Source organism: Delphinapterus leucas, chromosome 10 (assembly GCF_059928025.1).
Source record: "Delphinapterus leucas isolate spDelLeu-1000000601 "Yukka" chromosome 10, BTC_Dleu_Yukka2, whole genome shotgun sequence".
Classification (NCBI taxonomy): Eukaryota; Metazoa; Chordata; class Mammalia; order Artiodactyla; family Monodontidae; genus Delphinapterus; species Delphinapterus leucas.
Window position 1 is genome coordinate 66,799,202 of NC_143138.1, and position 15,401 is coordinate 66,814,602.

Here is a 15,401-nt window from a genome sequence, read left to right on the forward strand (position 1 = left end):
AAGTAGGTATTATATATGTCCTATTGTGAGGATTTATCAAGATGACATTTGTGAAGAATGCCTTTATAAACTGTAATTGCTTTGTGAATAAAGATTACTATCTCTGATAGACAGTACCAGTTCTCAGCCACCAGTAACTTGATTCTCCCATCCTGTGTTTGGAAGAAGCACAAATCTACAAAGAGGGCTTGCTCATTCTTCAGCGTGAGTTGTATTCACAAGGCTCACATAATTTCCCCCTGCCTTTGATCCTGTCTGTCTCCCTCTCTCTCCATATTTGAATGGGGTGATCTTTTATGTCACACAGCAATCATATTCTCAATACAGAGTATAACTGTGACTCTGCTTGTGGGAGATCTTCAGAAAAGATGCAAAGCTGCTGGCCAGAAACGTTCTTTCCTTTCCATTTTCTCTTGTACCTCCCCAGTACCTTAAGAATCCTTGGGCTTGGTTATAAACCAGCTAGAAGTTACGATAGAGCCTCAATTCTCTGACCCAAGTCCTTTTCACAGGTTAGCAGTCACAAAATGGAGTTATGAAGTCTCCAAGAGCAGCAGGTGAAAAGGGAAATGGAAATGTGAATGTTGAATTTAGCAGCCCTCAGACCCAGAATATGCTACTCTCTAGTGTCCCTGAGGTGGAGAGTAAGGACTTGCTTTGCTCTTCAGGAGTGTGATTATCTCTCGCTGCTTGCAGCTTTTTCACATTAAGACCCTTTGAAATATACTTAGGGACACATATATGTGACTTTGTCAAGTGAGAGCTTTGGGCTTGGGAGGATTCTAGCAGGTTTTAATCTAATTTACGCCTAATCTAACACGACTGAGAAAGGGGGTGTCTTTGGTTTTACTTTCAAATATGTGGTGGTACATCTTTAGAAGCCAGATGTGGTTAATCAGACTTGTCTTCATGGTACCTTTGCTTCAAGTGGCTTAATAAATAACCCAATAATTCAAATGATGAATAAAAATTCTAGTGTGTGAAGGTGGTAGGTAATAGACAATTAAAAGTGGTCAACCGGGCTTCCCTGGTGGCGCAGTGGTTAAGAGTCCGCCTGCTGATGCAGGGGACACGGGTTCGTGCCCCGGTCTGGGAAGGTCCCACATGCCACAGAGCGGCTAGGCCTGTGAGCCGCTGAGCCTGCGCGTCCAGAGCCTGTGCTCCGCAACGGGAGAGGCCACAACAGTGAGAGGCCCGCGTACCGCAAAAAAAAAAAAAAAAGTGATCAACCAAAAAGTTACAAAATCATCCTACCCACTTATTAATCCAACTCCCCACAGGTTGTTTCCTTAGGAGACACTGGCATATCTTTATGAAATCTGAACAAAAGACCTGACAGGAATGGGGAGGAGTACAGTATAAGTCACCCCTGTGCTTGGTACATCTGGGCAGCTGCTGTATAACACCTGGGGAATCAAATCATAAATCAACCTGATTGTTCTCATTCGAGTTTTTTGTGTCTGTTTATTCTTTTTTTCTTAGAATTTTTTAAAAAACATATTTATTTATTGATTTGTTTTGGGCTGCATCGGGTCTTAGTTGCAGTACGTGGGATTCTCCACTGCAGCACACAGGCTCCTCATTGCGGGGCATGGGCTTCTTTCTAGTTGTGGTGCATGGGCTCAGTAGTTGTGGGGCGTGGGCTTAGTTGCCCCGAGGCAGTGGGATTTTAGTTCCCCCACCAGGGATCAAACCTTTGTCCCCTGAATTGGAAGGCAGATTCTTAACCATTGGACCACCCGGGAAATCCCGTGTCTGTTTATTCTTATTAAAACAGTTGGCTCCTGGGCTTCCCTGGTGGCACAGTGGTTAAGAATCTGCCTGCCAACGCAGGACACATGGGTTCGAGCCCTTGTCTGGGAGGATCCCACATGCCGCGGAGCAAATAAGCCCGTGCGCCACAACTACTGAGCCTGCGCTGTAGAGCCTTCGAGCCACAGCTACTGAAGCCCGTATGCCTAGAGCCCGTGCTCCACAACAAGAGAGGCCACCGCGATGAGAAGACCCCATGCAGCCATAAATAAATTTATAAAAAATCAATTGGCTCTGTTCTTCAATAGTGATGGGTTTAACAGCCATTTTGGATTCTTTAGCAGTGGTGTCTGGTAGCCTCATGTCTAACCATGTGCAGACTGAAAAGAAAGGGCCGCCTTAGTTGTAGGGGGCTCTGAGGAATAAGAAATCAGTGGTTAGGACTCTGCACTTCCGTTGCAGGGGGTACGGGTTCAATCCCTGGTCCGAGAACTAGGATCCTGAAAGCCTCGTGGTGCTGCCAAAAAAAAAAAGAAATCATGCATGCCTTTGTAACACATGAATTGAAGGTAATCTTCTCAAATTGATATGCTGTGAGTACTCCTAGCAGGGCGAGTTCCCTAGCCTTGACAGAAAGTCATCAACAGCTTCTGGAACATCATATTTGTTATCTGATAAGTATAACGTGCTCCTTGCCTTAGGAATTCCTGAGTCTACTGATGCCTCCAAGTGGTACAATCAGAATTTGCAATTGACTGCAATTCACAGTAGTGCCTTGTTCTGATGGCACTGTTCACTGTTCAAATGGCAACCCACATGTTTTATGGACTGGGTGTACAGGTGTACACGACAACAGTACCTTCCTCTAGAGCCACTGTGTGCTAAAGCACTCCAGTCTTCCAGGGATAGTTGGATCCATTCAGTCTTTTTTTCGTTCCATAACTGCTTATTAAGCTCCTTTTCTGTACCAAGTACTGAGCTTGGTACTGATAATAAAAGACCAGCAAGATTTAGCCTGGTTGATCAGATTTGGCCCAGCATTTGAAAACTAACACTAAGCGCTGTCATAAAGATACAGGTTCTGACATGCAGTGACCATTCCCTTATGAAAGCTTAGTCTTTCAGTAGATTGAAATGGGGTGTGAAGTATTATCACCTGACAAGCAAGTAAGATGAAGTGAGTAGCTAATCTGATGAATGAGTGACTAGTCCTTTTCTAGCACTTAGGGCTCAAAATACAGGTATTGAGCCCTAACTATATCCCATGCTAAGCACTTGACATGTATTAATTTACTTAATCTTCATAACCACCTTATGAAGTAGGTACTGTTATTCCTACTTTACAAATGAGGAAACTGAAGCACAGAGAAGTTAAGGACCCTGCTGATGAAGGTCATGCAGTGGAGTCAGGATGCCAGTTTAGGGAACCTGACCCAGAGTCCATATTCTTAAATGACATGATATACTGCCTCTGGGTGGAAGGGTATCATCTTGACCAACCTCCTGTATAGGTAGAGCTTGGCAGAGTGATAATCCTCCGACCCTCCCTGTCTGCAGAGCCTTTTCTCTTTCCTGGATTGGCTCCTAGAGCAGATTACCTATCCCTAAGAGTGAGCAGGAGTTGCCAAATGCAGCAGGCAGTCCCTTATCTACAGCCCCAGAAGTGAATCTGCCTCTCCCTTTCACCAGCTGGGTAACCTTGCCTCTCTGAGCATGTTTCGTCATCTGTAAAATGGAGATAATGATCATGGGATCATTTAGGGGTTAAATGAGATAACATACTTAACAGTTTCTGGCTCTGAGTAAGCACTTAAAAAATGTTAGCAAATTTTTATTATCATTGTCCTCTAGCCTTGAGAACAAACCACGAAACAGTTGATTCTCAGAGACCAGATTCTAGGACTTAGGTAGGTGGGCAGGTTTTTTTTTTGTTTTGTTTTGTTTTCACAAGACAATAATTTTATTCTATGTATTTCTCTTGACTCTTTTGGTGTGAAAAGCAGAGAGGTAAAGCATTATTTGACAGATGTATGGATTCAAGCAAGAAACTGAGGTCCAATTGCAAAGAAATGCCTTGTATAACTCAGAGCCCTGTCTGAGGAGACACAGAGGACCCTAGAGGGCGGAGAATGAACACAGCGCAGGGGCTAGTTCCAGAGTCGCATCCTCGGTTAGTTCACTTGCAAGTGTGGGTGAGGGTCCCTTGTCAGTAGGCAGAGATTTTTTTTTCCTCTGCTCTAACACATATCTGCTGTCTAGTGTTTATTAAACAAAATTTATTTTTTTCTTGGTGTGAAAGAATTCGTGTCTTGTCCAAAATGCAGAGGCAAAGGAGCTCTGTAACTGCAGGCTTGTTGAACCCCTTTTCCCACCTGTTCTGGTGCCAGGCTTTCCCAAAGTGCTTATTTGCCAATGGTTGCTCCTCAGTTCTCATGGCCAGCTCACTCTGAAGGCTCCAAACCACAGTGATGCTGCTGCCACCACCGCCACTACCACCACTGCTGCCACCACCAGCCATTCAGTTTCCTGCTCTAAGGATGTGACCTGCCATGAAGCTTTCACATTCCTCTTTTCTTCCTGTCTTCGGTGTTGTACCTCTTTCTTTTGGTGCTTTTGCCATGCAGCAGTATTGCAAAAAAAGTTTTCAGGCACCAAAGTTAAGAGCCCTTACTACCTCACCAAGGGGATTTGAGTTAGCTATGGAAAAGAAGATAATTGAGAGGGCTCCTGTGCCTCTGTGCTTCAGAAGGAAAGAGTTTGCTTCTTGACAGTGTGCCAGCTCCCTAGCCAGGTGGGGGACGTGCTGGGACTACATGACCTCTGGAGGAGTAGACTGGGCCTAACCTGCCCAAAGACAGCGCCCCAACCCACAGGAGCCAAGGCTGAAGACTGATTTCACCTTCTCCCATTCCCTTTCCCTAAGCTTAAGCTTGCTCTGCCACACTGTCTCAAGTCTGTGGCTTATAACAGCCATTTCCTTTTGCTGGTGAATAAGCCCACTCTTTGTAAAATGTTTCAACTTAGGGACTGGAAAGGCTCTCTGTGCTTTCCTGTCTCTTTGTTTCTCCAAAGATTAATGTTAATGGCTTCTGTCTTTGTCTTTACAGGGAACTCTAATGATCCATGACAAAGAGGTCACCCTTGAGTATGTACCAAGCCTGGATTTTTGGTACTGCAAACGGGTAAGTGCCAAGAATTCCTCTCCTTAGAAGTAAGGATCCAGCATCACAGCTCCTCCATGTCTACAGGAATGCTGCCTGGTGTAGTATGCATTGCCAAGGGCAAAGCTCTTCTTCCTTGGTTCACTTCAGATGAACTGGAGGTCAGGGCAAGATCATCTATAATTTCTGCTTCCCAGCTACTGCCTGTGGCCATAGAGGGTTCTGGGCCTGTAGTTGGAGACCTTTTCCCAAGGACATATGCCATGCTTTCTGTTGATTACGAACTGAAAGAAAAACAGTCCCTTGACTTATAACCTCTCCCCAGTTACCCTTCCTGGGGTAAAGAGGATTTATTAGTGTTTGGAATGATGTATATAAAGAGGCTGGTTCTGTGAGAGATACACATTTTTTTTGGATATTCAGGGGTTTCCAAGGATATAGAACTTTAAGTACCATGGTATTTTTCCTCTCTTCAACTTCATATTGTTCTTGAATGGCATATATAAAGATTTTAGGCTATACTCTTTTTAGAAGTCCAGTTTGATTGCAAATGAGCATGAAAATATATTTTTTCATTGCTACTGTTTAGTTTCAAAAATAAGTTTGAAAAATCCATATAAAGTTTCTGAACCAAGATTCATTAAAAGTGTTGTAGAACTTGATAAAATTAAGTAAAAGTTTTAGTTTTACATTTTGGAATATAATTTGGATAGCTGTGATTGTCATTGACCAAAGTGTTCATAGTTCATGGATGTAGTACCTTAAGCTGTCAATTTAGGAAAACATTTAACTATTTTTTAAAAGGTGATGAAATACACATAACATTAAATTTACCACTTTAACCATTTTAAAGCATATAATTCAGTAGCCTTAAGTACATTCACAATGAAGTGCAATCATCAACACTGTCTAATTCTAGAACTTTTTCATCATCCTAAAAGGAAACCCCATATCTATTAAACAGTCTCTCCCCATTCCCCTTTCCCTCAGTTTCTGGAAACCACTATTACTATTCTGTTTTTTATCTCTATGAATGTACCTATTCTGAACATTTCATGTAAGTAGAACCATATATTATGTGACCTTTTGTGTCTGCCTTCTTTCACTTAGCATGTTTTCAGGGTTCATCCATGTTATAGTGTGTATCAGTACTTCATTTATTTTTATGGCTGAATAATATTATATGGATATACCACATCTTGTTTATCTGTTCATCAGTTGATGGACATTTGAGTTGTTTCTACTTCTTGGCTATTGAGAATAAGACTGCTATGAATATTCATGTGTAAATTTTTGTTTGAAAACCTGCTTTAAGTTCTTCTGGAAGTGCCCAGGAGTAGAATTGTTGGGTCATATGGTACTTTTCATTTTTTAACTCTTTGAGGAACCAATAAACTGTTTTCCACAGACAGCAGCTGTACCATTTTGCATTCCCTCCAGCAGTGTCTGAGGGTTCCAATTTCTCCACATCCTTGCCAACATTTGTTATATTCCTTTTTTTTTTTGATAGTAGCCATCAAACTATTTCACAACCACCAGCGGGTGTGAAATAGTATCTCATCATCATGATTATGATGATGATTTGCATTCCCCTAATGACTAATGATGTTGAGCATCTTTTCTTATGTTTGTAGCCACTAGTATATCTTCTTTGGAAAAACGTTTATTCAAGTCCATTTTTGATTAGGTTGTCTTTTTTTTTTTTGGAGTATAGTTGATTTACAATGTTGTGTTAGTTTCAGGTGTACAGGAAAGTGAATCAGTTATGCATATATTTATATCCACTCTTTTTTAGATTCTTTTCCCATATAGGCCATTACAGAGTATTGAGTAGAGTTCCCTGTGCTATACAGTGTAGGTCCTTATTAGTTAATCTATTTTATATATAGTAGTGTGTGTATGTCAATCCCAATCTTCCAATATATCCCTCCCCTCTGTCTTCCTGTTAAGTTGTAAGAGTTCTTGGGAATTCCCTGGTGGTCCAGTGGTTAGGACTTGGTGCTTTGACTGCAGTGGCAATCCTTAGTCAGGGAACTAAGATCCCACAAGCTGTGCAGTGTGGCCAAAAAAAAAAAAAAGTTGTAAGAGTTCTTTATATTTTCTGGATGTTTATCCCTTATCAGATATGTGATTTGCAAATATTTTCTCCCATTCTGTGTGTTGTCTTTCACTTGCTTGATAGTGTCCTTTGATACACAAGGTTTTAATTTTGATAAAGTCAAATTCATCTATTTTTTTTCTTTTTTTAAAAAAATTTATTTATATATATATTTATTTTGGGCTGTGTTGGGTCTTTGTTGCTGTGCACGGGCTTTCTCTAGTTGCAGTGAACGGGGGCTGCTCTTCATTGGGATGCGCGGACTTCTCATTGCGGTGGCTTCTCTTGTTACAGAGCGCGGGCTTCAGTAGTTGTGTCTCACAGGCTCTAGAGCGCAGGCTCAGTAGTTGTGGTGCACGGGCTTAGGTGCTCCACGGCATGTGGGATCTTCCTGGACCAGGGCTCAAACCTGTGTCTCCTGCATTGGCAGGCGGATTCTTCACCACTGCTCCACCAGGGAAGCCCCTATTTTTTTTTCTTTTATTGCTTGTCCTTTGGTGTCATGAAACCATTGCCAAAGCCAAGGTCTTGAAGACTTATCCATATGTTTTCTTCTAAGAAATTTATAGTTTGGGCTTTTATATTTAGATATTTGGTCTATTTTGAGTTAATTTTTGTTCCAGGTATGAGGTAAGGGTCCAGTTTCATTCTTTGGAATGTGGATATTCAGTTTTCCCAGCACCATTTGTTGAATTAACTATTATTTCCCCGTTGAATGGTTTTGATACTATTGTTGGAAATCATTTGACCATAGATGTATAGGTTTATTTCTGTAGACTCTCAGTTTTATTCTGTTGATCTATATTTTTATCCTTATGCCAGTACCACACTGTTTTTTGTTTTTGTTTTTTTGGCTGCGTTGGGTCGTCGTTGCTGCGCATGGGCCCTCCCCAGTTGCAGCGAGCAGGGACACTCTTTGCTGTGGTGCGGTGGCTTCGCCTGTTGTGGCACACAGGCTCTAGGCACGCGGGCCTCAGCAGTTGCAGCATGTGGGCTCAGTAGTTGTGGCTCATGAGGGCTCAGTAGTTGTGGCTCGTGAGAGCTCAGTAGTTGTGGCGCACGGGCCCAGCTGCTCCACGGCATGTGGGATCTTCCCAGACCAGGGCTCGAACCCGCGTCCCCCGCATTGGCAGGCATATTCTTAACCACTGTGCCACCAGGGAAGCCCACCACGCTGTTTTGATTACTGTAACTCTTTAGTAAGTTTTGCAGTCGGGAAGTGTGAGTCCTTCGATTTTGTTCTTCTTTTTCAAAATTGTTTTGGCTACTCAGGGTCCCTTGCAATTTCATATACATTTGAGGATCTGCTTTTCCATTTCTGCAAAAAAGGCCATTAGAATTTTGAGAACATTTTGCATTTTAATAGTGATTGCCTCTACGTCTTAGAATTATGAGTGATTTTCCCCTGTCTCTTAAACTTTCCATTATTAGCTATAATGCACACGTATTGTTTATTTTATAATCAGAGATGGAGGGAGCTAGCATTAAAGGGAAAGTTTTGAACTCTATTTTCTGTTAACCAGCAGACAAAAATGTTAATATCTGACATCAGAATTATATAGCTGTTGCCAAGGCTGTTGCTTGAAAGAACAGAATAGCTTGGTTAAATTGTTCCCTAAAATGGCAGGCCACTTGTTCAGCTGTTTCAGAGGTACTTTGTAATTTTTGTGCTTTTCTTGAAGAGTTGAGGTGCCAACCCTGCATATGTGATCTTTGGCCTGATGTGAAATGCACTGACTTTTAAAAAAATTCATAGCAGTATTACTCATAATAACCAAAGAGTAGAAACAACCCAAATGCCCATCAACTGATGAATGGATAAACAAAATGTGGTATAGCCATACAGTGGAATGCTATTTAGCAGTAAAAAGGAATGAAGTACTGATAGGTGCTACAACATGAATGAACTGGGAAAAGACTATGCCAGACGCAAAAGATTAATTCTCTAGGACTGGGGGTGAGAATGGGAGATGACTCCACCAGGTTTCTTTTGCGGATGAAGAAAATGTTCTAAAGTTAGATTATGGTGATGATTGTATTATAGATATGCTAGAAATCATTGAATTGGACACTTAAAACTGATGGATTTTATGGTATTTAAATTATACCTACTCAGGTTAGGATCCTGATTCCCCCACTTACAGCTCTGCTGTACAGTCATCCAATGGTATCTGTGGGGGATTGAGTCCAAGACCCCCTGCTGATATCAAAATCCACAGATGCTCAAGTCTCTTATATAAAATGATGTAGTATTTGCACATAACCTAGGCACGTCCTCTCGTGTACTTTAAATCATCTCTAGATTACTTATAGTAGATAATACAATGTAAATGCTATGTGAATAGCTGCCGGCATGTGGCAAATTCAAGTTTTGCTTTTTGGGACTTTCTGGAATTTTTTTCCCCGAAATATATTTGATCTGTAGTTGGTTAATCTGCAGATGTGGAACCTGTGGATATGGAGGGCCAACTGTAATAACAAATAGCCCTCAAATCCTAGTGATTTACATTGACAAACATATTCTTTGCTCACATTACATGTCCAGGGGCTGTGGGCAGTTGCTGCAGTTCGTCTTGGCGGCTCAGTCTGGGACCCAGGTGGAAGGAGTTAGTCCCGCATCGGGACTCCTGGCCAAGGGAAAGAACAGGACGCTCATCTACACAAGCATTGGCTCTTAAAGCTTCTGCCAGACCTGTGTAGATCACGTTCACTCATGCTCCATTGACCAAAGCAAGACATGTGGCAAGGCTGACAGTGAAGTCACTCACTCTACAGGGAGGCACCACAGTCACTTGACAGTGGGCAGGGCTGTGTGTATGATCTGCTTACAGAGAAGGGAACAATAAAGTAATTGACTTTAATGACCTTGCTCAAGTGATTTAACCTCTCCAGGCCTCAGTTTCATTATCTACAAATTGGGGAGATAATAGTTGTTTGGATCAGCAAGTGACCACATGTAAAGTAAAGTAAGCCCAGTACATGCTGTGTGCTGTTTAATCATTAGCTGCTGCTGCTTTTATTATTATTCTCTCCTTCTCCATTTGGTATTCTTTTACTCAACCTACAAGGCCCTACTCATAGAATCCTTTTCATGGTTCCTGCTCTTTTGGTTTCTTACCAGTCAACTCTGCCCTTCTAACACTCTGAGCTCAGTGGCAAAAGTTCAGGTTTGGGGCTGTGTTTGGGGTTGGGCAATGATAGACTTGCCTTTTTGTTCATAGGTTCAGATAAGAAGAACTACATTCACAATGCAAAGTGTCTCTTCCCTTGTTCTAGGGTAGTGAATTAACTTTTCCTTTTAACATCCTCAGAATAGCTGCCAGAGACACTACTTATGGATCTTCCTCCTCCTTCTGTGCCCTTTTTAAAATCAGTGTTTGAGAAAGGAATTGATCACTGGATTCTTCTCAGTTCCAGCCAAGCCTGAATAGGGTTGTCATAACCAGTTCAGGATCAAATTTTGGATGCAGACTGAGTGGTAACAGCTTTAGGGCAGTATATCCTATAAACCACTTAATAGTCCAGTTTTCTTAGTCAAGTTTACTTCCTGTAGAAATCCTTGTCCAGAGCAAAAGCATTTGGGGCTGCTCCAAGGTCCATATACCCTGTTAGAGGCAGCTCTCAAACAGCAGCTCATCAGAGTCCACGTCAGCTCTGATGAGTGGAAGACATCAGACTGATTAGGTTTTACCGTGATCTGGGATATGGCTTATTTCTTTCATTTTTTGGCAGTTGTTGCTGTGTTGGATATAAGTAAGATTTAAAAAAAAATTTTTTTTTGGTCAATTTGAATTCTTTTCCTTTCCCTTGTAGTGTAAGGCCAGCACTGGTGGACACCGATCTTCATGTTCATTCTGCAAGTGCCCAAGGGAAGGTGAGTGGTGGTAGAGATGGAGGTGGTAGTTTTTATTTTGTGCACTGAGCAAAACAAATTTCATGCTTTCCTTGGCTTCAAAGAGTGATCATCCCTAAATACAAGATGATCTGTAAAGCTCTTAAAAGTGCAGTGTGATAGCTAACTTCGTGTGACCTGTTAGTAAATCGTTTTGGATCTCAGAGTTCTGCCAGGGGAATGAGATGGGTTATGGGCTCCTTATCCATAACACAGCTGACCAGATGTCAGTAGTATTGTTACTCAGAATACATTTTAAGGATATTAGATTGAGAAAGAGTCTACATAGCATTAGTCCATGTGGACACCCCACCCACCCTACCCCAGCTTCTTTGAAGTTATTGGGAATAATTTGCTATTGTTATTATTTTCTCATTTACGTTCTAAACATTTGAGGATCTTCAACACAAAAACATTTGTTAAAGTAACAGTAAAAATATAAACAAGAGACAATAATCAGGATTGAGGGTTTGTGTTATTTTTATAGAGTAATAAACCTAACAGCTTCTCAGTAACTTGGTTTTAAAGTTAATTTCTCCTGAGAACCTGTAGGTAAACAACCTTGAAGAGTCTGTCAAAGGCATCTGTAACAATAGTCCTATAACAATGACTGTTATGTGCCTCTTTCTGATATTATTCTGTAAGGAAAGCTAGTGCATGACCATAAAATACAGTTCAGTGCTGGGATCCTGTTAGTCTTCTGAAAGATCTGTTTGTTCCAAGGTTAGAACTTAGCACGCCTACAAAGAATTCCTTAGCTGGGCTTTTGGCCTATAGTGGAGATTCTACTCTCCAGTGAGGGCTGTGAAGCAGGTGTTCTGAAAATCTTTGGGGAAGGCTCTACATGCTCTAGAGACCAAACCAGCATATGGGAAGGTGAGTAAATAACTTCCCCATGGACAGGTTGGAGATTTTTAGCTTGTTGTATTACTTCAATTAGGCAAAATTGTACTTTTTCCCTCAAGAAAGACTTCTTTCTCAGTCTACTCTAACAAATGAACAGATGGTTTATAAAAACCCTTGAGCACCATACCACTAAGATGGCTGAAACAACTTTAACATGGAAACATACATAGCAAGTATTCATTGGTTGCCTGTCACTGCTGTTAAGTAATCTCTACACTGCTCCCATAGAATGTCTTTTTGAGCCTCATGACTTCCTCTAAGAATGAATTAATTGCAGAAATACCTCCAATTAACTGGACAAATTATCCTGCTTTAGAAAGAGATTTGAAATGAGTCATTTATATTTTGAAGGACATTTGCCCACTGTAATTATTTGCATATAAATGAGCTGTGTGCAGGTAGGTCTCTTCTTAGCTTCGCCGGAGAATAGGGTGTCTGGTCTTACAGAATTTGAGCAGCTATCTTAGTACCGTAACACTGGAAGAAACAAGGCCCCTAGCCATACACGTTTGAGATAAGTGTTTCTAGCAAACTTCTAGCAAGGGCCATATCTTTGGTAATTTTGTCCCCAGATCTGTTCTATCATTGGTTATAATAATAAAGATCAGGGTCTCATGAAAGATTTAAATGTTGGGGAAGTGATAGAAAACTCGTAAGATTAAATTTTTTAAATACTGGGTAGTTTCTTCTGTTAACTATTTTATATGCTGTCTTATTAGCCATGCTTAAAGTCTGTCAGAGGACTTTTTTGTAGGTATTTCTTTGACTTTTAAAACTATTCCAGGGAATTCCCTGGTGGTCCAGTGGTTAGGACTTGGTGCTTTCACTGCTGTGGCCCAGGTTCAGTCCCTCGTCGGGGAACTAAGATCTCTCATGCCACGTGGTGCAGCCAAACAAAACAAAATAAAAGCATTCCAGTATGAGTATTTGGTGGCAGGTAAGGAGGAATCACAGTGTTTGGGGGGATAAAACCTGTTGGAGATTCTCTTTCTGTTCTGCTCCTCTAGCGACAGAGGCCAAGCAAGAATTAATAACCTACCCTCAGCCTCAGAAAACATCCATACCAGTACCATCAGAAAAACAACCCAGCCAACCAAGGTCAGCTGATAAGGAATCTGAACCCAAGAAGCGGGAAGAAGGACAAGAACCACGCTTGGGACATCAAAAGAGAGAAGCAGAAAGGTATCTCCCTCCTTCGCGGAGGGAAGGGCTCACCTTCCGAAGAGACCGAGAGAAGGAGCCATGGTCTGGGGAGACACGCCAGGATGGGGAAAGCAAAAGTAAGTGGTTTGTTGGGGCATGTACCAGACCGTGACCACTGTGGTTGGAACATAGATTGCTTGTGTTGTGGCTCTGGACCAGCAGCTTCCTACACCCTAGTACAACTGCTCGGCCTGATTGAAGAGGCTCATGCTTTTCCCGGCCTCACTGAAGTAATCTATATCCTCCAAATAGCAAGTTGCTATTCAGATGCAGCAAAGCATAACTTTAGATATCTAAGTATTGGGGAAGAAAAATATGAAGTATTTGACTAGCATTTTGTTATAGAACCAGCCTTGGTAGAGCAGGGTAACATCTGCAGTCATCTGCAGTAAAAAAAAAAAATACACACACACACACACACACACACACACACTCTCAGGCTCTGAGGACTTCAAAAATGTAAACCTTTCTCTCTCTTTCCTTTCTCCTCTCCCATTTGTGCTTGGTTTGTTCAGCAATCATGCTAAAACGCATCTATCGTTCCACTCCACCTGAGGTGATAGTGGAAGTGCTGGAGCCCTACGTCCGCCTTACTACTGCTAACGTCCGTATCATCAAGAACAGAACAGGCCCCATGGGCCACACCTATGGCTTTATTGACCTTGACTCCCATGCGGTGAGTCGTAGTTATCCGTCACCACCACCCCCACCCCCGGATCCCTCACCTCCTACTACCTCAGAACAGCCTAGGGATGGCTGGCTATAGAAACCTCCAGAAGGTTTGAAGGACTTTAATCTTGGAATTCTCATTTGCTACTTGGTACCATAACCCCTCTTACTCTTTTCTTGGGGTTCATTCAGATGAAATGACTGCCCTTGAAAGTTGGAACTCTGAGTGGTTTTCCAGATCCATTTTTGTCTTGTGGCATGTACAGTTTCCAGTTAAAATAAAGTGACAGCTTAGTCACTTGTGGAAAATCTGAGGACTAAACCTTTTCAAGATTTTAGTGAATTTTCTGATTTCTTAAAATCATTTTGCCTGGCCACACACAGTTTTATGTTTGATGGAAACAGAGCATTTCCTCTTTTTCCTCAAAGTGTTGCTTTAATAGATTTCTTGTGGCTTGAAGTTTTAGTTGTGGGGCCCTTTTCTATGGAAGTAATGTGAGGATAGCAATGAAAATCATTGATATTTCTTAGATTTCACAGGATAGCAATGAAAGTCATTGATATTTCTTAGATTTCATGCTCAGAAATCACAAGAGACTTTGTAAACTGAATCTGATGCAGTGACAGTTGCAGACTAGAAGAGGATTTGAATTTCTGAAATTTATACCAAGAACTGATGTCTACTCTGACCATTATTCTGATCAACCCTTCATTAAGAGTTGCCTGTTTTTGCCAGTGTGCTCTTAGTATTACAGTTATGACCAGAACATAATGTTTAGAAATTTTTCTTTTTTTTTTGTGGTACGCGGGCCTCTCATTGTTGTGGCCTCTCCCGTTGCGGAGCACAGGCTCAGTGGCCATGGCTCACGGGCCCAGCTGCTCCGGGGCATGAGGGATCTTCCCGGACCGGGGCACAAACCCGTGTCCCCTGCATCGGCAGGCGGACTCTCAACCACTGCGCCACCAGGGAAGCCCTAGAAATTTTTCTTTTGAGAAGGAAAATCCATGTTCAGTTTTCTTTCAAGGGACATGTCCTTTTCTTTCTTTGGGTTCAAATGAGTCTTTGCTTCCCCAGGAAGCTCTTCGCGTAGTGAAGATCTTGCAGAACCTTGATCCACCATTTAGCATTGATGGGAAGATGGTAGCTGTAAACCTGGCCACTGGAAAACGAAGGTAAAGCAGAGGGGTGCTACCCCCACTCAGGTTTTTGGGAGGAAACTCTTATTCCTGGCTGGAGAGACAGATAGTAAAACGTGGTGCTTTCCCAGTATGAGTTGCTTCAGGTACGTGTGTATGTTTTCTTTTTCTGAAGCTTGCCTTGTTCTGACTCTAGGTTTTTGTTTTTCCCTTTAAATAGCAGTACTAGGTACTTCTGTTTTTTCCCTCTTGATTCTCTGGTATCTTTGGGTCCCAGGTGATGGTACAGTCTTGGATGTGCAGGGAAAAAATCGCAATATATCCTTGCCCCTTGGAATCCTAAGAAAATGCTGTCTTGACTTTGTTCATACCCCCATAGTGCTGGGAAATCTTATTCTTCTTTACTCCTTCATTTATCTTGACCCAGGAGTGGTAACTGGGAAATGGCTGCATCAGAGAGGCAAGCTTACAGGGATGGGGCAGATCTTGCTCTGGCATCCTCAACTCAGTTGCTGTTTTGCTTCAGCCGATAGCTTTGTAGGAGTCCCACTGCCCCTCCCCTCGGGAGTCTCTGCATCACCAG

At 42.0% G+C, this 15,401-nt stretch overlaps 1 protein-coding gene across 5 annotated transcripts in view; it reads left to right on the top strand.

Annotated features, from left to right (window-relative positions):
* RBM6 (RNA binding motif protein 6) overlaps window positions 1-15,401 on the top strand; it is a 106,884-nt gene that overhangs the window by 79,301 nt on the left and 12,182 nt on the right. For 4 of the 5 annotated variants that reach the window (XM_089919338.1, XM_022573077.3, XM_022573076.2 and 1 more), the window contains 5 exons: window positions 4,860-4,934; window positions 10,825-10,885; window positions 12,817-13,089; window positions 13,528-13,688; window positions 14,757-14,854. In XM_089919338.1, the coding sequence (XP_089775464.1) occupies window positions 4,860-4,934; window positions 10,825-10,885; window positions 12,817-13,089; window positions 13,528-13,688; window positions 14,757-14,854 (668 nt within the window). Of the gene's footprint in view, window positions 1-3,755; window positions 3,923-4,859; window positions 4,935-10,824; window positions 10,886-12,816; window positions 13,090-13,527; window positions 13,689-14,756; window positions 14,855-15,401 lie in introns of all 5 variants that reach the window. The other variant, XM_089919340.1, reaches the window with a different exon arrangement.